The sequence below is a fragment of the Rutilus rutilus genome, assembly GCF_951802725.1.
Source record: "Rutilus rutilus genome assembly, chromosome: 19".
NCBI lineage: Eukaryota > Metazoa > Chordata > Actinopteri > Cypriniformes > Leuciscidae > Rutilus > Rutilus rutilus.
The window spans coordinates 11,413,792-11,439,399 of record NC_140232.1 but is presented as its reverse complement, the minus strand read 5'-3'; the positions used below and the strand labels follow the sequence as shown (position 1 = coordinate 11,439,399).

Sequence of the window (25,608 nt, the reverse complement as noted above, 5' to 3'; positions counted from 1 at the left end):
ACAAATACAGAAACTTCTGAGCGGATCAACTTACATGTTATATTTAAATAGATTTCCCATGGATTATACTGATATCAAACCCTTTTCCTTTTTAAGAACTTAATATATTACAAAAAGATAGATAAGATGAATAGATATACATGTGCTTTGAAAGAAAAGGAAGTTACATGTTTGTATATGTCGAACATTACTGAAGTACAAAAAAAACAAGCAGGTCATAGCAGCATAAAATAACATGCACAAACACTTTTATATGCCATTGACCACATGACCCTTTCCCTGCCTTTAACGTTTTCTTTGTCCTGCCTCTGTTTGAGATAGGAAGAAAATCCCTGCATTTTTTAAACCATGCCTCAAACCACACCTGGTCCTGAGGCTCAAAATCAAGGCAGATCCCAGAGCAGAGAAAACAGACAAACATCAGAGCGACTCAGGAGCAGGAGAAACTGGAGATGCCCTATTTAAACCATGGACACCAAGTGAATCTTCCCACAGTAAAGTTACACCTCCAGGAGTCAAACTGTAAATATTAATTTCCAATACGAGCTCTGAAGGTAGTGTTTCAGGCCACCTCTGTCCTGGCCCAGATGTTTGCTTATGTCCATGTGTTGAACCACTTATCAGCATAATCGCCCATCAAAATATGGATTCACACACTTAATATAACTTTTAAAGATGGTGTAACCTCTAAAAAAAAATGATGTACACTTCTATTGAACTTGCTGAAACATGGTTGAGCCATCATGAGACATGAGTTGACCTTTATCATCCCCATAATTCCCTGCTGGCCAGTTAATAAAAATTAATTAAAACATGCAAGAGTTCATTTGGTTAATAAAGTTAATTTGTACATCATTAAACTTGTTGCATTAAGGAAGCGAATAGGATTTCATGCTAACTTTAAATAAAAAAAGATTAAAACTTAATTTGTTACTTTGAAAACTCTGAATGGCTTCGGCGTGATATATAAATGAAATTTCACATAAAATAATAGCATATATATATATATATATATATATATATATATATATATATATATATATATATATATATATATATATATATGAAAATTTCACATACATATACACATTATATACATATACACATTATATATATATATATATATATATATATATATATATACATACATACATACATACATAAATATACATATACATATACATATACATATACATATACATATATATATATATATATATACACACACACACATATACATACATATATATACAAACAAGCAATAAACCTCAATAATAAAGCAAGCTTTCTCTGTCCTAATGTATAGTATTTCAAGCATACATCTCTGTCAGTGCTGGTATAGCAGACAACACTGCAGCATGATATCATGTGCTGAATATAAACATGAACATTACAACAGCTTGATAACAGATATGCTGTATATTATTGCAGGGAACCAAGACATTTACACCAGCATGACAGAATGCAGTAAAGTGCTAGTCTGTCATATCTGTATGGCCTAGTGAGAGCTACATGATTGACACATTAATAGTTATCAGAGTGAATATGCGAGACAAGCGGAGGGGTACAAGGTGAGAAAGTGACCACAGGAGAAAGTTATGCACTATTAGGTACACGTGTTTGAATTCCTATGACTACGAAGAGTGCGATGTCGGGGTAAATTGGATATATTGTAGAGTATTCCGGTCTATGAATGTGAACTGCTGAATGAACCTGCTCACAAATGCGTGTGTGTGCCAGTAGCAGTGCTCTTGGACAGGGAACAATAGCTGTTTCCTGGCTAGCGTGTCCTAACCCTCATTAGCACTGTGATGAAAAGGGAGACTCTACCCACTGTTTCCTCACACACACACAGCTAGAGTAAAGGTCAGAGCAAAGTGTGCTCTCTGTGTGTGAAGATCAACACAACGGCTCACAGACACTCTCTTATCGCTGAGATGGGGAATGTGGAACAGGGAGAGTTCTCTTCCTAAAGTCTGGAGCGTGCGCACACACACACAATGCAGAACCACAATGTCAGCATGGTTGGATTGATTAAAAGCCTCATGAAATCATTAGTTTTATGGCTTTGGATACGTGTGCGCTGACAAAACAATATTTTAGTACATTTACATATTTTAAATGTACAGTCTTTCTTTTCTAGATCACAATATTGATGACTGAGAAGTACATTTATTTTGATGTGTTGACTTGCATAATAAAGCACATGCAAAGAACTTGATTATAGTGTGTTTAGTGTATATTTAAAATTAATATATTAGACATTTTCTAAATTGCAATTCCAGCATTACAAAAGTGTAAATACAAATATATTTAAAATGCATGACATACAAGTTTCAATAGAAGTGACATTATTTACCATAAAAGCTTAGGCTATCAGTACATTAAGCAGTACACTTTAACCATATATCACAGATAACGGGAGCAATTATGAAATTACATTTTAAGTTCAAGTACAAGAGTGCCACAGTTGGGTTCTGGAAGTAAAAAATGAATTTTAAACGATAACTTATAAACCTTTAAAGACAGACCTACTTTGAGCTACGAGGTTGTTCCATTATCCATCATATTTCCTTCTATTGAATCTGTTGGCCACAGTATTTCAACTTAGTTTTAATATAATAATGTTTAACAGCAGATGCATGATAATAAAATAAAATAAAATACATTATCCATATTGCTGCACAGAAAATTCCACCAATCAACAAGCAAAACGCACCAAAATAGCTATTTGGCTCCGCCCACTCCCATGAAACACCGTAAACGCTCTCAAAATAGTTAAATATTTGAATATATGTGCATATTTTGCAACTTCAAATATATTGTTTTTAAATATATAATCAAATTTTTTAATTAGTAGTTTTATATTTTTCTATCGTTTTTAATTCGAATATGCTGTTCGCAATGCTTCATGGGATTGTAGTTCTTTCCATCACTGAAGCAGGCAAGTACACAGTCTTGTACCTTTGTGTTTTTGTCTGATTTTCAAATAATTTTTTGCTTCAAATCAAAATTTGTAATGTTATGATTCACCTCGCAGCTGGTTGGCTTGGTTCATGGCTTATGGTGCGTTCAATTCATGTCAGAAAGATCGCATTTACGAGCTGAACGCACATGAAAGCCATCACAATTACGCAAATACGAGTGGGAAGCTCAGGATTTTCTCCGATCCTTACGAGTTGGGGGCGTGTCAGTGAGAAACATGGTGGAATATCACAATACTTAAAGGTATTTAGCAGTGACATTGACATTTACAACAAAGTAAGACAACACAAATTATGATAGCATTGTAATATAACAATATAATATGTAACAATACAATTTACAGTGGCTTCATGAACTAATTAAAAGCATAAAAAGGCAAAACACACCTTATGCACATTCTTTGGTCTTCATTTTCTAGAAGCAGAGTTAAAAAACCTTGCTGTTTTTAGTTAATTAAAACCGCTATCTTGCTCCCACGAAAGTGACTTGAAAGCCCCCGACGTCATGAACACGACTTCACACCTCATAAATACGAACTTCCATGGAGGACATAACCGCACCATTATAACACTTTGACAAACATCTTTTTGAAATCCCTATGGGACAAATGAATGGGAAAAATACTAGCGCCGTAAAAAAATTGGGAAGCCACTATTGCGCTCTATTACATTTAAACTATATGTCAATTTTCATTTCAAGTGTCTGAAAACATTACATTTAATTCATCCTTAAGTATGTTATTTTAAAGTATATTAATAAGTACTCTTATATGCTAAAGTGTTCTTTTTTCACAGCAAATGGCAAAACATGTTCATGGCGTTGATGTAAACTAAAGGTTTGTACAAAAAAGGCCACATTTTGATTGCTCCGTCCCAGCCCAACTTCCCGTTTCAATCGGAAATGAGTCACCACAAGAGAGAAAACAGCACCCCATCAAGCGATTTCACATGGGTCTTTAAATCACTTTCAATCCAAGCCAAAGTCTGCTGAATAATTTCTCCTAGCACATGGTTTAGTAAGACCTTATGTAAGAACATGATGATAGGTCTTCAAACACGCAGATGTTTAGACGAGAAAGCTATGACACATTGCTACGATTGACTGAAAGTTAAATTCTGAACAAAGCGACAACATCACAGCCCATAAACTAAACCAGTCAGCTAGGTAATTAATCACAGTGGAAAGCAAATTTTTGATTTAAAGCAAAAAAGTATATGAAAATCAGAAAAACTAAAAAGAACTAGTCATACTGTTCCATTAAGCATTGCAAATGATATAATCAGATTAAAAACAATAGTACAATAGTCTATAATATGATTTATTGCTTATTGACTTGAACGTTTATTTCAAAATATTTAGACATACATTATCCTAAATATAAGTTGGTTTCATTTCCATGGTAACAGTGAATTGTCAGATTACTGGATCTCTATTCAGGAGTGAGTCATTTAATTAAAAGTTGATTTATTTAATGATTTATTTAAAGTTGAAATCACTCTAATTTGTGGCTTCCCCACAACAGTATCTCATCCCTTAACAAGCTCAGAGCTCAAGTTCAATCTGTCTTGAAATGTTTTTAAATTGTTGTTAAAAAATCTGTTTCACATAAAGTGATAGTTCACCCATACAAGAAAATTCTGTCACCCTCAAGTTCTTCCAATCCTGTATGAGTTTCTTTTTTCTGCTGAACACAAAAAAAATATATATTTTGAATAATGTCAGTAATCAAACAGTTGATGGGTCCTTTGACTTCTCATAGTATAAAGAAAAAGAAGAAAAAAAACTTTTCCATCAACCAACATTCTTCAGAATATCTTTTGTGTTCAACACAAGAAAGAAAAAGGTTTGAAACAACTTGAGGGTGAATAAATTATGACATAATTTTCATGTTTGGGTGACCTATCCCTTCAAGGAAAATAAATGGGATATTTAATTTTGGAACCAGACTGTTTTGCTCTGTGTGCACCATCTAGATTTTTGAACAAATTAGATTTAATGTCATTGGCGAGTAAAAGTAAAACAGTAAATTTAAAAAGTAACACATGGCTTTAATCAAATTGCTAGAATGATAGTCTGACCTCACTGATACAAAAATACAATAATAAATTAAATGTATTTGTCAAATATTCCTCATATTAAGCCACCGAATTAATAATATTGAAAACAAAAGAATGAAACAATAATGATTGGGACAGGTACATGTTCAGAGCAGAGTTTTCATGGTCTTAATCAGAATCAACATTTGTTAAGACAAGTTATATAGTTCCTTAGTTTATGTAGGCTGGTTTCCAGAAAATTCGGTGAGAAAGATATGGTGAGGTGTGTTGCTTTTTAAATGTAGGTGCAAATAGCGGAAGCCATTTTGGTGCCGCATGTCTTTTCCTGTCCCTGCACAGAGGTTGTTTCTCGTTTATTTTTACGGTTTCCTTTCTCTCCATTTTTTTTAAACACTGTTTTTCCCGTATCGCCTGAGTCCTGAGTTGGGGGGTGAGCAGAACTGACCCCATGTAATGGCCACACAATGGGGTCCTTATAACGCTGCCTTGAAATTTACATCGACCCACTCCTACCTAAACAGGAAATCTGGAACTGCCTGCATCTTATTTTTCCAACTCATTTCCTGCTTTTCCTCTCCTTCCTCAGATTATTGGAATAGTTTTCCTCTATCCAGTCCATCCTGAGTCAAAGGCAACAGCATTTAACTTTCTGTTGCATTTGTATTGAAATGATTGCAGCTTATCACCCAAACCCACACAAAAGCATCTATCATCGTAATCTGAGAATATATAAAACGTCTGTCATAATTTTAATAACCAGATAAATTAAACCAATATATATCCATACCTAGTTCGGGACTGGCTGAAATATTTAGCATATTTCAAGAGCTTGAAATAAATACACATGTAATGTGAAGTCCAGACCGTTTCCTGACCAGGATTTTCACTAAACTTATAAAGACAAAGTGCACTTTTGAAGAGTTGCATTTCTGTGGTTTATTTTGATTATATATTTGTTCAATGGCAGAAGGAAGGTACTACGCCAAGATAAACGTTGGGACCGGAATTGTGGAAAATTGCTCGGCCCTGGGCTTGGAGCATGTACGCTACCAGAAATAAATTAGGCACATGGATTTAAAAAAAAAGACCATTTATGCTTTTAGTATATTGCTTCAGTTGGACTCTGTATCATCTGGAGGGAGGTTTACTGTCAAATCATTTGAAGAGACTCAAAAGTAAAAGAGAGCTAATGCCAAAACCCAGTTTTACTTCATATCATTTTCAAACAATCTGAGCATGTGTATTTTCTCTATTAGCCACAGACTAACAAGAAGAGTGTATATTTACATCTACTCATTTAGCAGATGCTTTTATCCAAAGCATCTTACAAATGAGGAATACAACAAGCAAAATATATAAGGAAATAAAAATAAGTGATAGTAGAAAGATAAAACAAACAAAATAAGGCAAAGAAGTGCCAGATACAGATACAAAAGGAACATGAGAAGAGGAAAAGACATCAATCTATGGTCCAGTCAATGCCAGTCAACGGTTGCCTATAAATGACAACAATCTGGTAAACTAATTGCAAAATAAACAACTCACCCACTGTTAAAACACATGCGATGACACTTTACTTTGAGTTTAAATAAAAAGTAGTGTACTTAAATAAGAAATGCATGCAATTGTACACTCTGCCCTTGAGTGGCCTTTTGTTTCAGAAATATTATATCTGCAAGTAGTTTTTTTTAAAGGTGCAGTAAGTGATTTCTGAGAAACTTGAAATCAACTCAAACAAACACACACCCTTCCCTTCACTGCTCTGCCCCCAAAATGCACGAACATCTCTATTATAGCTGAAGCGAAGCAAAATAATGCTTCGTGAAAAATAAAGTAAAGATGACTAAAGAACGATATACGGAAAAACATATATCGGGGGAATCCCTGCCGCCATTTTGAAGTGCGTTCCACTTCGTGAAGTGGACGAGGGAAGTTAATATGGACAGACCCTCGCTCCCTCGATTTTGACCGAGGGAGCGAGGGTCTGTCCATATTAACTTCCCTCGTCCACTTCACGAAGTGGAACGCACTTCAAAATGGCGGCAGGGATTCCCCCGAGGGGAAGTGCTTAGGGAAGTTTGCAAGTGCGTGTCTAAAAGTGGACTGGAACGCAGCCTTTCTTCAACAATCTCCCTCTTGCTCACTCTCTCTCTCTCCTCCGCCCCATCATACATGGACACGCCCCCTACTGCTGATTGGTGCTGTTGTAGTTATCTGTCCGACCCACTTTCAACAGCGTTTCTCAGAAATCGCTTACTGCACCTTTAATATACATAAGATTTGAATTATAGGCCTACTACAAGGGCACATTCAATACAATTACGCATACTTTTTTCCCACAAGGGTATAGAAACAACATATTATAAGATCATTTCAAAACATGCGTATATATGCAAAAACCAACCCGATCTCAAGGCAATTTGTACGTATTTTAACGAGGTGGCTAATTCGTACGAATTCATAAGATTTTTGCTAACTCGTACATATTTTACGAGTTGCCCAATTCGTTTGAATTCGTACGAATGACCTACCCCTGACCACGCCCCTAAACCTACCCATCAATGGGGTTTAGACAAATCATAGCCACCTAGTACTCACTCGTACGAATTGGTCGTGAGATAGCGTTGGCAAAAATATAAGTATTTTGAGAGAGTGGGGAGACTGACTCTATTACATAATTTGCAGTGCTTCATGGGAGTAAGCGGACACTGAATGAGTTATCTTTCAGCACAATTTGCTCACCTCTGATTGGTGATTTTATTTGCAGAATCATTGGTAATTCAGATTCTTACCTGGAATTTTGCTGTTAAGCACAATTTAAAAAAAGAAAAGTTAAAGTAATGCACAATGATGGCTTCACCATAAGCATGTGCCATTATTAACAATCTCCTAGCTCACGGTAGGTCTATATTTGAAGGTTTACAAGTTATCATTAAAAATCCCCTTTGGGGAAAATGAATGAGTTTTTACTTCCAGATCCTGACTGTTGAACTCTATTATAGAATTTTTGCTGCATTTTCCATAAGTCCAATTATCAATATATTGGAAAAGATGCAAATTATCAATCGAAAGTTCTGCATGTTGGGCCGGCACACAATATTTTAAGATTATAGCACTGAAGCGCTGTCTAGGCCAGTGTGAGTACAAAGAAACAGCTGTCTGACAGCAACAGAGCACAATATGAGTGAATGGATGAAGGACAATGACCAGCTATGTGTGAACACTGCTGCATGTGGGTGGACTTCGAGATCGAGTCAGTCTGGGTTTTAGGAGGGCAAAATGAAAAGGATTTCTTGTAGATGTGAAAGAAGGAAACAGAGAGCAAATGCAAAAAAAAAAAAAAAAAAAACTCAAGTTGTTAATTCAGCTCAGCTGTGCATTTCACAGACACAGTGAAAATGCCCTCCCCAAAACTCTCGTCTGCTCTTTCACCGACTTCTCTGTGCAAACGTACGTTCTGTCACTCCATCCTGCTTTTGCATTTCGTGTAAAGCCCAGACGCTATCAGGTCCCGCTAGCAACATAAACACACCCACACTAGCACACATATACACACTCACAAACACACCCCTTGCCTTGAGTTTATCTAATAGTCACATCTGGAGTCTATCAACCCCAGCGGTCTGCCCCCCTTCTTCTTCCTCACACACTCCTCTGTTCCTGCTCTGTCCCGCACATTTAACACTTTCTTCACCGTGTCGCTACTGGACATGAAGTCTGAGATAACTGAATATTCAGTCCCTGCTGTTAGGCGTGTTCATTGGCTCAACATCTCAACAAGAACTTGAAATGAACTCAGGAAGAAGAACTTGGACTGTTGTTGTGCTGTGGAGGAGTTTTTGAGTAAACAGTGAGGCCTAGTAAATCAAGTCCAGTCAAATCAATGCTAGTGAAACTTCTGTCAAATTTCAGTTATGATATTTCTTACAACTGATATGTGTATTTTTATTTTATTTTTTCACTTTTAAGAAACATTCTTCTTTTCATTTTTCAGTTATGATATTACAACTGAAATGTGTTTTTTTTTTTTTTACTTTTAAGAAACATTCTTCTTTTTACAATTTAATCAATTACTGATGGATAAAATCAAGTCTGCCCAACTGTCCTTTTTTCTCACTGAGTATCTTTTTAACTCAAAAATACCTTTAGCATACTTTTAAACGTACTTAAAACGAATATATACTTTAAAGAATATAATTAAGTGTGAACTGAATGTAAAGTCACTTAACTGCATATTTAATTGGGTTACACTTTATTTTAAGGTGACATTGTTACAGGGTAATTATACATTTAAGTACCAAGTAATATTAATTAACAACATGTACTTACGGTTAAGGTAGGACTAGTTTGGTTGAGGGTTTGTTGATTGTAATTATGCATAATTTACTCTGATTTATATGGTGAGTACATAGCAAGGACACTGTAAAATAAAGTGTTACCGTTAATTGCAATTAAATTAAAATGTAAATGGGGTAACGCTTTAGATCACAGCCCGGAAAGTACTGCGTAATTAAACCGATTTTAAAGTGTAACTTTCGTTAATTATAGTGTACCCATAAAGTACTTACATGTAAGTATAAGGGGACAATATGTAATAGTTTGGAGAATAAAGGTGTAACAACCAGGAGAATTTAATTATTTATACTGTAAGCTGTTTATAACTAAGTTATTTGAAAAACAATTTAATTCAAAACAGATTTACAACACATCTTTTTCATTTAAAAGTGCTCTTTTTAATCAACAATTCTTTTCAAATGCTTAAGTCTTGACAGTTAGTAGCACATTTTGTCCCCCTATTTTCCCTCTTGCTTGGCTTCTTCCTCTTGTTCCTCTTCTTCTTTTTATTTCTTTCCACTGATGTATCTTAAGAATAAATCATGTCTCTTGCTATTCTGTATTCTGTATTAAAAGAAAATGCAATACACCCAGAAATACATCCTCACCATTTACTCATATTTTACCCTCATGCCATCCAAGATGTATATGACTTTCCTTCTTCAGATTAACACAAATGAAGGTTTTTAGAAAGATAAAAAATAAATCTCTGGGAATACATATAATGCAAGCTCATGTGTTCCTAAAAGTTGGAGCATCAAACAGCATATACTGCAATAAGCTAATCCATGCTACCCCAATGGATGGATCAATGTCTTCTGAAGTGAAACGATAGGTGTTTGTAAGAAAAATCACAATATTTGAAACTTTTTAAACTGTAGACTATCGCCTCAGACCAACTGTAATAAGTTGTTTTTCAAATAAAGTTTTCCGAGTCAGTGATATTAGATTGTGTATGTATTTTTATTGTACTTACCCTGCAATTACATGGAACAAGAGGGTAACAAGCACCACTTTAATTTACGGCCAGCAATGTCACACTTACCCTGTAACTACATGAAACAAGATGGTAACAAGCACCACTTACCCTGTAACTACATGGAATAAGAGTACATTTCCCAGTATTTAAAAAAATTGCAATAGGTTTAGCTTTACTTGCCTTGAAACATGTAAGCCCAAACTTAAACATCTGCACTTTTGAAAAAAAACCTAAAAGTACCTAAATTGCACCCAAATATAAGGTTGTATCATAATAGTATAATAAGTACCTCTTAGTTCTATAATACTTACAGTATAAATCATTTTTAATTCTCCTGGTTGTTACCCCTTTATTCCCCAAACTTTACATATTGTTCCCTTATACTTAGATGCACATACTTTATACTATAATTACCGAAAGTTACGCTGTAAATTCGTCTTAATTACGCAATACTTTCTGGGCTGTAATCTAAAGCGTTACCAGCACGGTAACGCTCAGCACATCTTTACATGTAATAATATAATTGCTTCTGTTGTCTTTGAAATAAGTTAGTGTACTGCCGATTGTGCTGGCAAACATTTATGGTAATGTCATTTCTATTCATTTTTTTATTTAATTTAGTTAAATATATTACATATAATATCAAACAACAAACTACAGTTAAAATTATTACTTTACATGTGCTTTAAAAGGTTAGTTGACACATTAAAATAAGTCTACTTTAAAGTATGATAAACTATTATAAAAACAATGATATAAAGTGTATAGCTAAAGTAAAAGTTTTAATTTATCAATATGCCAAAGTGCATTTTTTCTTTAAAAGGTAAGAAACAGTAATAAAAGTGTACTTAAGTGTGTTAAAAAACAGTCAAAACATACTTTTAAGATTTGAAGCACACTACAAGTTCACATTCAGTACAAGCACACTTCTTTTTCACAAGGGTATGTCAGATTATAGGAGTAAAATGGGTTGTGAAAAGTGTTTGATTTTAATATCTCCAACATAGAGATGAACATATTTTTTGGCCTTGGATTTATTTTTGACTCATTGAGGTCTATTATTTTTTGTTTAAAGTACTATACTCTGGTCAATCAATGCATGTTGTTGAACTTTTAATCAAAAGAAGCTGATTGAATCCACATCTGTCTTTCTCTAGCTTTGTTTATTAGGGGAAAGATGGTTAAATTCACTGCCCTTCAGATTTAATGAGAAGTTTAGCAGTGACCAGCAGACATACACACACTGCAGTCCCACTCTGGATAATGCCATATCCTTACCTACATTGGAAACAATGTTAATCTTAATTCCAAACACAGCATAATGAACCCATGTTAAATTAGGGAGTTGGGGCAAACTTTTCATTTTGATCCTGTTCAGACACTCTCAATACAAGAGTATGTTTTCTTAACTTTGGGTGGCAAGGTACTGCTGGAAAGAAATGTATTCTCATTAAGGTTACAGTGACTTTCTATAGACAACATTTTAAAGGACTAGTTCACAGCATCATATTGTTTGTGTCCATACAATGGAAGTCAGTGGTAAGCAAAACATATATTTTGTGTTCCACAGAAAATACATAGGATTGGATCCATCCATCCATCCATCCATCCATCCATCCATCCATCCATCCATCTACCTATCTATCTAATTTCTTCATGTCAAGTCAAGTGGCTTTTATTGCCATTTCAGTAATATACAGTGCAGTTCACAGTGAAATAAAACAACGTTCCTCCGGGACCAAGGTGCTACATGAAACGACAAACACAATATGACGCGAAATACAAAACTAACTATGGACACAACATATAGTGCGTGTGTGCAAACATGTGCAAATACCACAAGATATTACGAACAGTGACAGTGCAGCGCCGACAAGTACAGTAATTTTAGACAGTAGACAAGTATTTTTGTGCAAATTAATTGTCCATTTAATAATAAATACACTACAAGTGGTTTGTGTAAAAGTTTCACTGGGTGGTCATTAAGTGTGTGTCAGTCCAGACCTTTTCTATTGAGGTGTTGAATGGCTTGTGGGAATAAACTGTTACACAGTCTGGACGTGAGGGCCCGAATGCTTCGGTACCTTTTTCCAGATGGCAGGAGGGTGAAGAGTAGATGTGGTCAGGCACGATGCTGGTGGCTTTTTGGATGCAGCATGTGGTGTAAATGTCTATTACGGACAGAAGAGAGACCCCAATGATCTTCTCTGCTGTCTTCACTATCCGTTGTAGGGTCTTACGATCCAAGACAGTGCATTTTCCAAACCAGATAGTGATGCAGCTGCTCAGGATGCTCTAGATATGGTGGTGGGAGCTTGGCGTTCCCAGCTTTCTCAGAAAGTAGAGACGCTGCTTTCTTTGTTAAGGAGCTGGTGTTGAGGGACCAGGTGAGGTTCTCCACAAGGTGGACACAGAGGAATTTGTTGTTCTTGACTATCGTTGATACAGTGTAGAGTGGTCAACAACCATCTCTCTTGCTTTGTCTACATTCAGAAACAGGTTGTCTGCTTTACACCAGTCCTTTAGCCTCTGCACTTCCTATGCTGACTCATCGTTCTTGCTGATGAGACCCACCACGGTCGTGTCATCGGCGAACTTAATGATGTGGCTGGTGCTGTACATTGCTGCACAGTTGTGAGTCAGCAGGGTAAACCGCAGGGGACTGAGCACACAACCCTGAGGGGCCCCAGTGCTCAGTGGGGTGGTGCTGTTGCCGATCCGGACTGACTGAGGTCTCCCAATCAAAAAGTCCAAGATCCAGTGGATGATGCTGAGTTGAAGTCTTTGAACACCATTTGAATGTAGGTGTCCTTATTGTCCAGGTGAATGAGGGTCAGATGGAGTGTGGTGGAGATGGCATCATCAGTGGAGTGTTTTGGATGGGTCCAGCGAGGGGGGCAGCAGGGTCTTGATATGCTTCATGATGCACTTCATGACGATGGGTGTGAGTGCCACAGGACGGTAGTCACTGAGGCATGACAAGGAAGACTTCTTTGGCACAGGGATAATAGTGGTAGCCTTGAAGCACGTTGGAACAACGGCCCTGCTCTGAGAGATGTCGTAAGAACATCCTCCAACTGGATGGACGAGAGTGCCGGCCAGCTAGGGTTTGTTTTTAGCCTAGCACAGGCTCCTACCTGCTTGCCACGTTTCCGCTTTCTCGCGCATTGCTTTCGATGTCCCCTTCGCCGGCCAACAGCATCGATGACACAGAAGCCTGATCCCCGTAGCAAGTCATCCTGTTTGTTGATTTCCGGATGATTTCTATATCTCAGTAGTGTCTGGCAATGGTACACACGATCATCTGTTACTTCTATGTCCATATTCCGTGTAAATCGGGCTACAAAACAAAGATAAGCAGTGTTTTGGATCCGGAGCGGCCACTGTGAATTACTGCCGCGAAGCCATCTTCCACCCATTTATTATATCCATCCATCATATATATCCATCCATTTATCATATACTGTATATATCAATCCATCTCTCTAGCCTTTCACATTGTGACAGGGTCAAAGTCTATCTCTATGTCTTTATCTCATTCTCTATATGAAACCACACTTTGCTTCTACTTTTTGTCATCATGTTCACTCCATCAGCCTGTAAATCTTCATTCTCTCTCTCTCTCATTATTCTCATTAGCTCTGCTCAAATCAGTGCTGGACAGGCCGCTGTGATCTTTTCACACACTCGTTAGGGTCGCCGCTCGTTAGCAGGGGCCGGCCTCATTACAGGATGTGTGTGTGTACGTGGCTGTGTGCCGTTTTAAGGGACGGCGCTGGGTGGAAAATTTAATTTAGTAGATCAAGGGAAAAAACGTGGGTTTGGATGGGTTCAGGTGAAAATTGCTCTTTTCATATAACGTGCTTGTGAGTATGTGAATGAAAGCCAAGGCAACACAAAGACACACTTACACACATGCACGCTAACATGTGGCCTTCACGAAATCCTACAGCAGCCCGCTGTGTTCTATAAGGGTATAAAACAAACATGGCTAAACATCGCTCTCATTGGGTGGTTTGGCGAGCTATGAAGGACTTCTTTTCTTTGAGGAGGTCTGCTTTAATGAAAGGGAGGACTGTGTGAGGAGCTACCAGAGAACCAACACCGGCCTCTCCTTCTGCCCTCTGGCATTACTGTAATACTACCACACTGCGGTCCTTATAGAGGCATATACTGAAGAAAATTCATTTCACAATATCTAAGAATGTGATAGCTTCAAAGAGAACATGTCAATCCTATCACACCTGAGAAATGTGTGATTGAAGGTCAAGTAGGCATATTTTGATAAAGGTGATTCAACAACAATAAATCTGTCATTATATTTATTATTTTACCTCAAGTTCACTTATAAGGTGCGGCACTGATATATAAGCATGGTCGGTCTTGTGCTAGCATGTCATAACTGTGACATGTTCCACATGACCTGTTTTTGCAGTTTACTTTATGGTCATGGTTAGACTTGGGAGGAGCTTTGCATTGTGATTGTTAGTGTATATAACACTATGTATTCTTTTATATCTTATATTAAATTTCTGCATTTCAGAAGAGCTGATATATATTCTCTTAGTAAAAGTATAAATCAGAAAATCCAGCTTTTAATGTTGTTTATATGTGGTGTTTTTAATATGCTTTAAGACAAACCATGTGAAAAATCATAAGTCAACAACATTACTGAGTATTTCCTCCTTAAAACTGCAGTGAACTAGCCTGACGTCGTCATACTCAGATTCTAGTCAGAATGTGAGTCTGATACTGCTCCATAGAGATTTGATTATGGGGTGTGTCTCAACCGAACCAGGAAAAAAAAAACCTCTGCACTCAATTGGATAGACCTACAACCAATCAGAGCAACGGAGTAAATGACGCATGTTCTTCATTCATATTTTCAACCAACAAAATGTCGCGGCTTCTACAAGCATATAATAATGCTCTCTGTTCCTCTTTTAAAATGAATGCGCTGCCGATATCTTCTATAACAGACACGATGGCGGAATCTACACATGATGTTTCATAAACAAAGTTCGGGAGGAGCACGTACAAATAATCAATCCAATATCAACTTGTCATCAAACAATACCATGTCTAACGTTACCCTATATCAGCATGAGGAAGCATATTCACTCTGTCAACTTACCTAACACTCCTTGACAGTTTTTCAGCATCCCTCCACCACCCCGAATCCTCACTCTTGTCTTGTTCTCTCACAACCAGGAATACGGGGGGAGTATGGCTACCGAGCCCACAGCCCTCTCCTCGGACAGCACGTCATATACGCATTTATTCTATCGACTTATTTGTGTGAACTCTTATATACGCATTTATTCTATCTGACTTATTTGTAAATGTGAGCTCGTGAAATCTCAATTCTCCAGCAGCAGTCGTCTTTGTTGTAAACTAATTCAAATCAAGCGCTCTTTGGTGACGTGGATGATTACGTTACCGTTGCTCATCTGTCCATCATCGTATAAAGCCCGCCCTGACAATTTGATTGGTCCGAACAATTTTTGTTCGGGCATAATAGCTCCTAAACGGAGCGAGTCCAGACCGAACTTCCCGACCAAAAAATGTTGTGGGCGGGGTTCGGGCTGGCACCCAGGCTAGCAGTGAACCAAAGACAGTCTTAAAAAACGCAGTTTGAAATCGCTGGTTTTTCTGACGTCACAAACTTCCTTGTAACCAATCAGGTCAACGTGTGATCGTCAACGAGTGGAAATCTGAGCTGGTGTGAGTGAGTGGAGGCGGGGCTAATCTGCATATTCAAATAACCGCGAATACTAAATGAAGGGTGTAGAGTTACATTTCAGCAATTTTAAGGCATGAAGGAATTTTTTTCAAGGAAAAAACATGTAATTTTGGTGATCAAGGATGAGTTTTAAGGGATAAGATTATTGACAACAGGGGGACAAGTTAAAGTGACAGACATAATATAATAAATAATTCAACAATAATGGAAACAGTGACAACAACATAAAAAATACACAAAAACATTTACAAAAGCTGTCCATTTCATATAAATGCTATTCTTTTAAACTTTCTGATTAAACAATCCTGAAAAAAATAAATAAAAAAGTATCATGGTTTCAGAAGTAAAATAAACGTAATAAGCTGTTAGAAGGATGCATTTTCACTGTATAGAAAATTATAATAATGCTTGTGTTGCACATTTTTACCAATAACAAATGTGCAACTTAATTATTAAATATAAGAATTATTAAAGTTGCCTTCAAAATCCTATCTGCCGGACGCATAATGGATATTGTTTAATGGAAACCCTTCTGATAGTTAGCATTTTCCCATGTATATGTAATCTAAAACCATCTCAATCATGACAACTCTGAAAACTAGCATGTTATTGAATATGGCAGTGTTCGTGTATTTGGTCTTGGCAGACTAGATCTGCTATGCTGCTGCTGTAAATTATTGCTGCTGCTGCTAAAGAGCAAGTGTGGACTTGCTACTGCTAATACACAGACACACTGCAGTGAGCATGTACTGTAGGATATCGTCGCTGTCGGGCGGAAACCTCTTATGTCCAAATTTTGTCCATTTCATATTTTTTAACAAATCGATGCTATTGGTCAGTCCCCACGTGGGTCTGTTATTTTGACAAATTATTAACCAATCTAAAGTGTTGAAAATGGCTTGAGAGCAAATCTCTTAACTCCATTGGACACTTCAACTGTCTGAGAATCCTCGTAACTCCACCTCATCTTCACTCCGTGGGAGCGTCGCGGCATTTTGTCTCCTCAAGATTGAAAGTCGCAACAATTAAGAAATCCTCGTCGAGCAACATGTAAAGCAAGCCATAAATATGATGTTATCTGTGTTAAACTATGATATCAGTTACTGATGTATTTTAAATATCTACTTATTACTACGCTCAATAATACTAGGCTTATTATACATGTGCATTCGAGTTTTAAAAATGTATCTAATATAATAACGTTACTTGAATTGAATTAAATGTTTTGGATACCATCATTAAATTATTGTTTTTATTATTATTTTACTGACTCGAAGTTGGCACTGTGCATGTAAAATACCCCAAGTAGCAAGGTTTTTATTTATGGGAGAAAAAAGGGCTGTCTACTGGCGCCAAGTAACGTTAAGCCTATCTTTGGATAACTCTGTTTGTTTTTTAGACAATAACGAGTGAAAATAGTTAGGTTAGATACTGTACATTTGAGTAGGCCTGTTTTGTTAAAAATCGAAAGCTGTAATGCTTCGGTGCAGAAGGAAGCCCGTGAGCCACGAAGGTAAGTTTGCGTGCAGATTAGGCTAATTTCCGCCTATTAGACAGCCTAGTCAGCTCATCGTTTTTTGTTTTGCATCACTTATAGCTCCTTTAAAATGGAGTTTAGGAAGATGTATGTAACCACAGTCGTTAGCTTTGGTTAACTATTGAAGCCTTTTCTCTTGTCAAAAGGCTCAACGCGACTGCCGACTTTGTTTGCGTGCAGATTAATTCCCGCCTATTAGACAGCCTAGTCAGCTCATCGTTTTTTGTTTTGCATCACTTATAGCTCCTTTAAAATGGAGTTCAGGAAGATGTATGTAACCACAGTCGTTAGCTTTGATTAACTATTGAAGCCTTTTCTCTTGTCAAAAGGCTCAACGCGACTGCCGACTTTGTTTGCGTGCAGATTAATTCCCGCCTATTAGACAGCCTAGTCAGCTCATCGTTTTTTGTTTTGCATCACTTATAGCTCCTTTAAAATGGAGTTCAGGAAGATGTATGTAACCACAGTCGTTAGCTTTGGTTAACTATTGAAGCCTTTTCTCTTGTCAAAAGGCTCAACGCGACTGCCGACTTTGTTTGCGTGCAGATTAATTCCCGCCCATTAGACAGCCTAGTCAGTTTATCGTTTTATTTTGGTATTGCATCACTCATAGCTCTTAAACGTTTAAAATAGAGTTTAGGAAGATGTATGCTGCCACAATCATTAGCTTTGATTAGCTCTTAAAGCCTTGTCTCTTGTCAAAAGGCTCAACGCGACCGCAGACTTCGATGAACACTGCTGGCAGCAGCGACGTCTGTGTAAAATCTCGTATATCCAAATAAACATGATTTTGGGGAAATGTTGTGTTAATGTTGGTACACAACATGATAGCAATATAAGGTATATACCAACTTTAACGATACAATGTTTAATAACTCAAAAAAGATGCCGTTTTTTTTATTTCCTGAAAAATAATGGTTTTGGAGATGCGAGGATTCCGCCCGACAGCGACGATATGTTGTTGCTGCATAAATAGACATACATAAATCCCGTAGCAGATCTAGGCAGGTGGAGCTGGGGGAGGTGGAGGGTTTTAGAGGAACAGGACTAGCCTACAGCAAACACTGAACCAGACTATCTCATTGGCTGCAGGATCAACAAAGGCCAATAAACCTGTGCCATGCGGTAATGATGTGATTGCTTGACGGTTGCATGCAAAGGACCTATCAGCCTGTGCCCTCAAGAGTTTCATGACTGAACGAAATGAACAAAATACATTGTGCTTCCCTGTTGTTTTTCCCCAATATAAGTTATTAAAACAGCTGATTCAAGACTTTATAAGCTTGAGAGGACCATGTATTGTGCAAATGCTGTCCATGAGTACACCAAGGTTTTAACAAATAAAATCTGGCCTGTGACCTAAAATGAGTTTAACACTGAATTAAATTAAACAATCGCAATTATTTTCCCATATTTCTCCCTGTTATGTATGATTTTACAGAAACATGTCTTAAGAGTATTTATATATATATATATATATATATATATATATATATATATATATATATATATATATACACACACATATATACACACACACAAAGAGAAAGAAAAAGACAGAGAGGTAGAGATGGCTGTTTAGAGAATATTTAGAGCCTTGAAGCAATGCCAGAACAGTTTGAGAGAAATTTCCATAATAGGATGCATAGCACACAACACATGGGTTGAGGAAAACACAGCCAGACAAAAAGACAAAGTGCTGCAGTTTTTTTCGCGTCATATTGATAACATATGTGTCATGATAAAGAATGCTTTGACATCACTTCAGTGAAATACAGCTTTGCTGATAAACACACCCTTTGAATTGAGAGAGAGGGAAAAAGTGAAAAGTTGCTGTGAATGTGTCAGTAGTCAGATCTGTTATTGATATTTAATATAACAACACTCCTAAACATGAATATGATATCAGCAGTTTTTGGGTAGTAGAGAGAGCAGTTAAGATCATCCTGTCCTGGGATGACTGGTCTACAGACCGCACAGATAAGAGAAGCTCCCGGCAGCATGTTACACTACACACATACAGTACAAGCTGGAAACAATGAACAGAGATATACGTGTGCACACACACACACACACCAGGCCGTTGTATTAAAACAAGAATAAACTGCATAACAATGGGATGAGAACAGATCCAGCAGACCTGTCACTACTCAGGAAGTTGAGGCCCAGGGCAGGAAAACTTTTTTTTGTTACAAAGTATACAATCAACTGTAATCATGTTCTCATGAGAAAACTAAATTTATCTGATTTATTAAAACTGATTTATCAGTGTTTTAATATTTACCTTGTGAAAAAGAAGTATACTTTAGCATCATTTTAAAAAGATTATACATTTAGGAAATATATGTGTGGGCCAGGGTTGGGGAGTAAAGGAATACATGTAACGGTGTTACGTAATCAGGATACAAAAATCTGGTAACTGTAATCCGTTACAGCTACATAAAAAATGTAAAAAGTAATCAGATTACAGTTACATTTTGTAAAAAAAAAATGGGAATACTATGAGGATTAGAATCGTTTCACTTAAAACTAAATCAATTATTTTGACAACGCTATATTGACAGTATGTGCGGATCGTGGTTATATCCATGGAGACTGTGGATAATTTGCGGATTGGGTGGGCCAAGTAATAAAAAAATAACATTCCAATTAAATGCGGGTGGGTCGCGGGTCAATGAGAGATAAGTCATAAATCTGTTGATTTTAATATAGTCATGGAACTCTCTTTTCACGGTAAAACGCAACGAACGTGTCACACTTGTATTTACGACAACAAGGTATATCTCTTCAGGGAAAACCAATCATGGCCACCTAATGGTCATTATATAAAACACCAAAAAAAAAAAAAAAAAAAAAAACTTACATTATTGCTTAATATCGTTCTAAAAATATACACAAGCCTAACAGAAATTATTCTGATAATAAGGTTTACCAACATAATGATGGAAATATTAACATGTTTGACATTCAATCACATCTCAAATTCTGTTGCCAGTCATGACGTGAGACACCTCTGGTGCACGCGCAATCATTCTCCTACATATTGATTTTTACTTGACTTTATTTACATATATGACCTTGAAGGAATCCAAAAGTAATCAGATTACATTACTTTCACATTGTGGTGCTTGTATTACATTACTGTAATACTTTTTTTATGAAGTAATTTGAGTACATTTTTAAAGTAACCCTCCCAACTCTGCTAGAATGTAATGTTTTCAGACACTTAATTGCCAGATAACTGCAATTAAATGAAAACTTATTTGATTACATTTGAATTAAATGCAATTAGCTGCACTTTAAAGTGCTTTTTTGGCCAACTTAAGTGGGATTTAAGTACATATTTAAGTGTGATTGCAAAATTACTTATATTGTCCTTGAAATGTGGTTAAAGTGTACTGACGAATATACTGACAAACATTTATGGTAAACTAAAATATACTTTAATATAATTTCTATTGAAACTTTTTTGTCATGTCATTGTAATTACACATTTGTAATAATAAAGATGTAATTCAGTACATTCAAAATATATTAAATGTAATATACAATACCACTCTACACTTAAAAGTATAATTGAGTACTTTACATGTGCTTTAGTATGTTAGCCAACACATCAAAATAAGTGTACTTTTTTGTAACATAATCATTTGAAATGCACTTTAAAGTAAAACTTTTCATTTGACATTATTACAAAGTGTCTAAGTGTGTCATGAAAGTGTACTCTAAGTATACTTAAGTGGCCTTTTATTTCATTAGTATTATCTTATCTGCACATTCTTTTCTTAAATTTTTTTTTAAAGATTTTAAGAACACTACAAGTGCACATTCAATTCTATTAAATGCTCTTCTTTTTCACAAGTGATTGTATGACATGATATAGTATATGATTGTATGACATGATATAGTATATTTATTTTAGTTATCTTTTGTTACTTGGTTGTCATGCTGCATTCCAATCAACTCTAATAGTCAGAACTTTCTGCCTGGAAATCAGATTTGAAACCAGTTCAGTTTTCTCATTCAGAAATGAGGATGTACATGTATGATGTCACACAAACATGGGATAACGTATAGAACAGTCAAAGCTCTTGCATTACATGATGATAATGTCTGTTTGCTGAGATGAGTCACAGGTGTGTAAAACCCAGTTAATGAACTACTCTGTTCATAATCATACATCTGCAGAACAAATGCTAGTACTGCATACCATCATTTGTACTCTGCAATTTGGTTGCTATGAGACATCTTTGTTGACGATCAAGCACCTGCAAAGCAAATGCTCGCATTGCAATTTGTTTCTTTATACAACATCCTAAGAATGTCTGGCAATGGGATGTCTTTACAAAAGGAAGCCTGTGATATCTACTAGGAAAGCATCGCACATATGACTTTGAATGGACTGCAGCATTAGAATTGTAGTAGCCAAGGATATATAATTGGGCTTCCTAAAAAAGAAGCCCCAAAGAGCTGTAAAGCAACATCATTTTCTTAACGTACCATGCCATACTATTTTTGTGATGTTTTTATTACAGACCAACTGCATAAGAAATGTGTTTCCAGTTTTGCGGATACAAATAGTATAAGTACATGGTATGCATATGCCTATTCCTTCCTCACTTTTACTCTATAGTATGCCAAGTAGTTTTGGTCACACTTTATTTTACAGTGTTCTTGTTACATATGTTACATGTACTTAATGTAACAGTTAATTATTTATAATTACATGCAACTAACCCTAAATCAAACCCTATTCTAACCCTATAGTAAGTACATGTTGTTAATAAATATTACTCAGTACTTAAATGTATAATTATACTGTAACAAGGACACCTTAAAATAAAGTGTAACTGTTTTATTCTTAAAAGCATCCTTAAATTCCTACTTAAAAACTCGAAATAAGAGAATCATCATAATTTATCATTTAAAATTGTTCATAAAATCCTATTTCATCCTGACTTTGAGCCTTTTCACACTATTTTTCTTGCCTTTTCCAAAGAACAGAGTGGTGTGCATTTGCACATAAATATAGTATATTACACAGTATATTAGCATACTATATTGTATTATTGTATACTAGTAAATATTTCCAAATAAAATAATTAATATAACTAAAATTGCCAGTGAGAAAATTGCATTACACTGACTACATTTAAATTATATGATCAATAAGTTATGATTACATATGCTTTTACATTGCTTTAATTCATGTTATACAAGATTCAACTCATGTTTTAAGTCAGTTTAATGTGATTTAAGTTGAAATTACTTAAATATCCAAGTTGATTGCACTTGAAAATTTAAGGCAGCAATTTACAGTGTACTGTAATGGCACAGAATTGTCATATGGTTAATATAATCTTAATTTTAATCCTCAGAAAAACTGTTAAACCAAGTCTCGGAGAATACAATTGGTTCCTTTGAAGATTTCCTATTTAAAGCGAAAGGAAATTATGTTTTACTAATAGAGGTATAACATCCGTAGTTTTACTAAAACACCCCTACCCCCCATCCTGACCCAGTTTAACTACAATCCCAGGTACGAGTGCCTGTTCGCGGGCACGGCTCCAGTTTCTCTGACCTTTGACCTCCGCAGCTCCCCGGGGGTCTTGTCTGCACTTGCAAAAACAAGCAAATCAGATCCTTTTACCCCCAAACAAAACACCTACATACAGAGAGCAGCCCTGTCTTACACACACATGGCTAATCACTGCACACGTGCACACATAAGCACGAGCAGACGCACGTGCACACACAAATTACCTCATACACACACACACAAACACTCACACAAAAAAAAACAACACAATTTTTTGAATTATAAAACATGTTTTAGTCCACTAAAAATAATATTATAGTATTATGTTGTTTTAGCCATTGTCACCATTTTTATATATGCAGGCTTCACGCGAAATGTCTCACACATTTTTTTTCATTCCACTGCGCTACTTTTCCATTGTTTTTCAATGTCATGAGCTACACGGACCTCTTTACATGTTTGCGTTCACGTCTTTTTCAGCGTCTCGCGCTTGACACGGCATTCTAAAACCGAAGTTAAACTTCTACAAAAACGTGTCTCTAGACCGTGTGCTTTTTTTTTTAATCATTCCACTGACAGCAAAAATGTGTTCTGTGTGAACCGGCCCATAAAGAGCTACAAGACCATTTTATTCGAAAATAATATAGCCTAGCTGTCAGTATCATGCAACAATACTTCAGGTCAGTCAGCAACAGAACATATTTTTTCCTCCTTCAGTCCCTGGCAGCCTCCTCTCCTCCTCTTCTATTATCTCTCCAGACTGAGCAGTTTTTCACAGAGTGATACATGGAGGTGTAATGAGACTCTTTCCTCTAGAGTTCTGTGATAATCACGCGTACTGACCGTTCCTCCCAACTGTATCATCACACTCACAGATAGCAGCAAACAGATCTCTGGCAGCGTTGACTTCAATATTCAGTATGAAAATTAAAGGAACATTCTGGTTCAAATTAAAGTAAAATACTGTTATCACAATAATTTGGACTTGTTCATTGAATTTAACTCTTTCCCCGCCACTGATGAAAATGTCCGTTATTTGTGAGACTACGCTTCCCTGCCATTGACATTGTTTTCAATGTTATACTTTAGGGGGCGCTATTACGCATAAATCTCTGAATCCCCTGATCAAAATACTTAATACTTATGTTAAATAACGCGATAATCAACATTAAACAGCACATAAATCAAAATTGCCTTCAAAAGCAGAGTGTCTGTTCTTTCTTTTGATATATTGCATATTCAAATACTATCCATAAAACTAAAAATTCTGTGGGCCATGAAACTTTTGTGAAAATGACCAAAAATGCTGCCAGTGAATGCTTGTTGAGTAACTGGCTACTCATTTGAACGTTTTAGCACTTGGCTCTAAAATGACTCAAAATGCCCTTCCCTAGATAGTGATCGCCGTACACATCAAAAACACCACTAAGCCTCGCAATGGTGATGGAGATGATGGCGAGAAAGAGATTTACTTACAGCTTCTCGAGGGAGTACAAGCCGGTGAAGGAGCCATTTTTCAGGACACGGATACGATTGTTGCTCAGATTTCTGTGAAGAAACGCAAAAGCAGAGATGAAATGAGTCATTGTGAGGACAGTCACTAATCACACATTCACAGACAGCGATGTAAAATAGAATCCATCCATGCGTCCAATGAAAACAGGCCTCACTCACACACTGTCATACACACCCCTTGCCAACACGCATGCAGAACCAAAACACACAAGCGCATGTCCAACACAAACACGCATAACAGTAAACACCCTGACACAAACGTGCTTATATGGCTAGGCACCTCAGACAAATACGCTCACCAACTCTCACAAATATTCTTCATTTGCTGCCTTCAAACCCGACGACTGCAGCTTTAGATTCTGGTATTTATACACCTAAGAAAGAATGTAGAAGTGCACACTTACTGCTGTGAGCATGTACTGTAAGACCTACTGCTGCTGCACAAATAGCATATACTGTATGAAATTTACCGTAGCAGATCTACACAGGTGGAGCTGGGGAAGGTGGAGGGCTTCAAAGGAACTCTGAAAGTGTGCCGCAAACTGCTGAAGCAAACACTGACCAACTATTTAAATGTTGAGCAGCTCATTGGCTGCAGATGCAACAGGAACCAATCAGCTTGTGCCATGTAGTTAACTATGTAATTCTCACCAGTTTGCGTTTCATGACAGAACTTGGTACATATATTTTTTTGTAATGTGGATCTGTTTATGTTTTACACTTCAGACAAATACTCTCGACAACTCTCACACATATTGCTCATTTGCTTCAAACCCCATGACCTCAGCATTAGATTCTGGTATATACACAAAGAAATAGTAGGGCTGTAAAAGTAAGCTGTGTTTCATTTTAACACATTTCCATCAAACAGAAACAAACATTTAAGAAATAAGGGGAGATACCCTGATCTTTTGACAT

General features: G+C 36.5%; 1 protein-coding gene across 1 annotated transcript in view; it reads right to left on the bottom strand.

Annotated features, from left to right (window-relative positions):
• The window catches only part of adgra2 (adhesion G protein-coupled receptor A2), an 83,010-nt gene that overhangs the window by 20,100 nt on the left and 37,302 nt on the right, over positions 1-25,608 (bottom strand). The window contains exon 2 of the mRNA XM_084388441.1: positions 24,652-24,723. Within this exon, the coding sequence (XP_084244567.1) occupies positions 24,652-24,723 (72 nt within the window). The remainder of the gene's footprint in view (positions 1-24,651; positions 24,724-25,608) is intronic.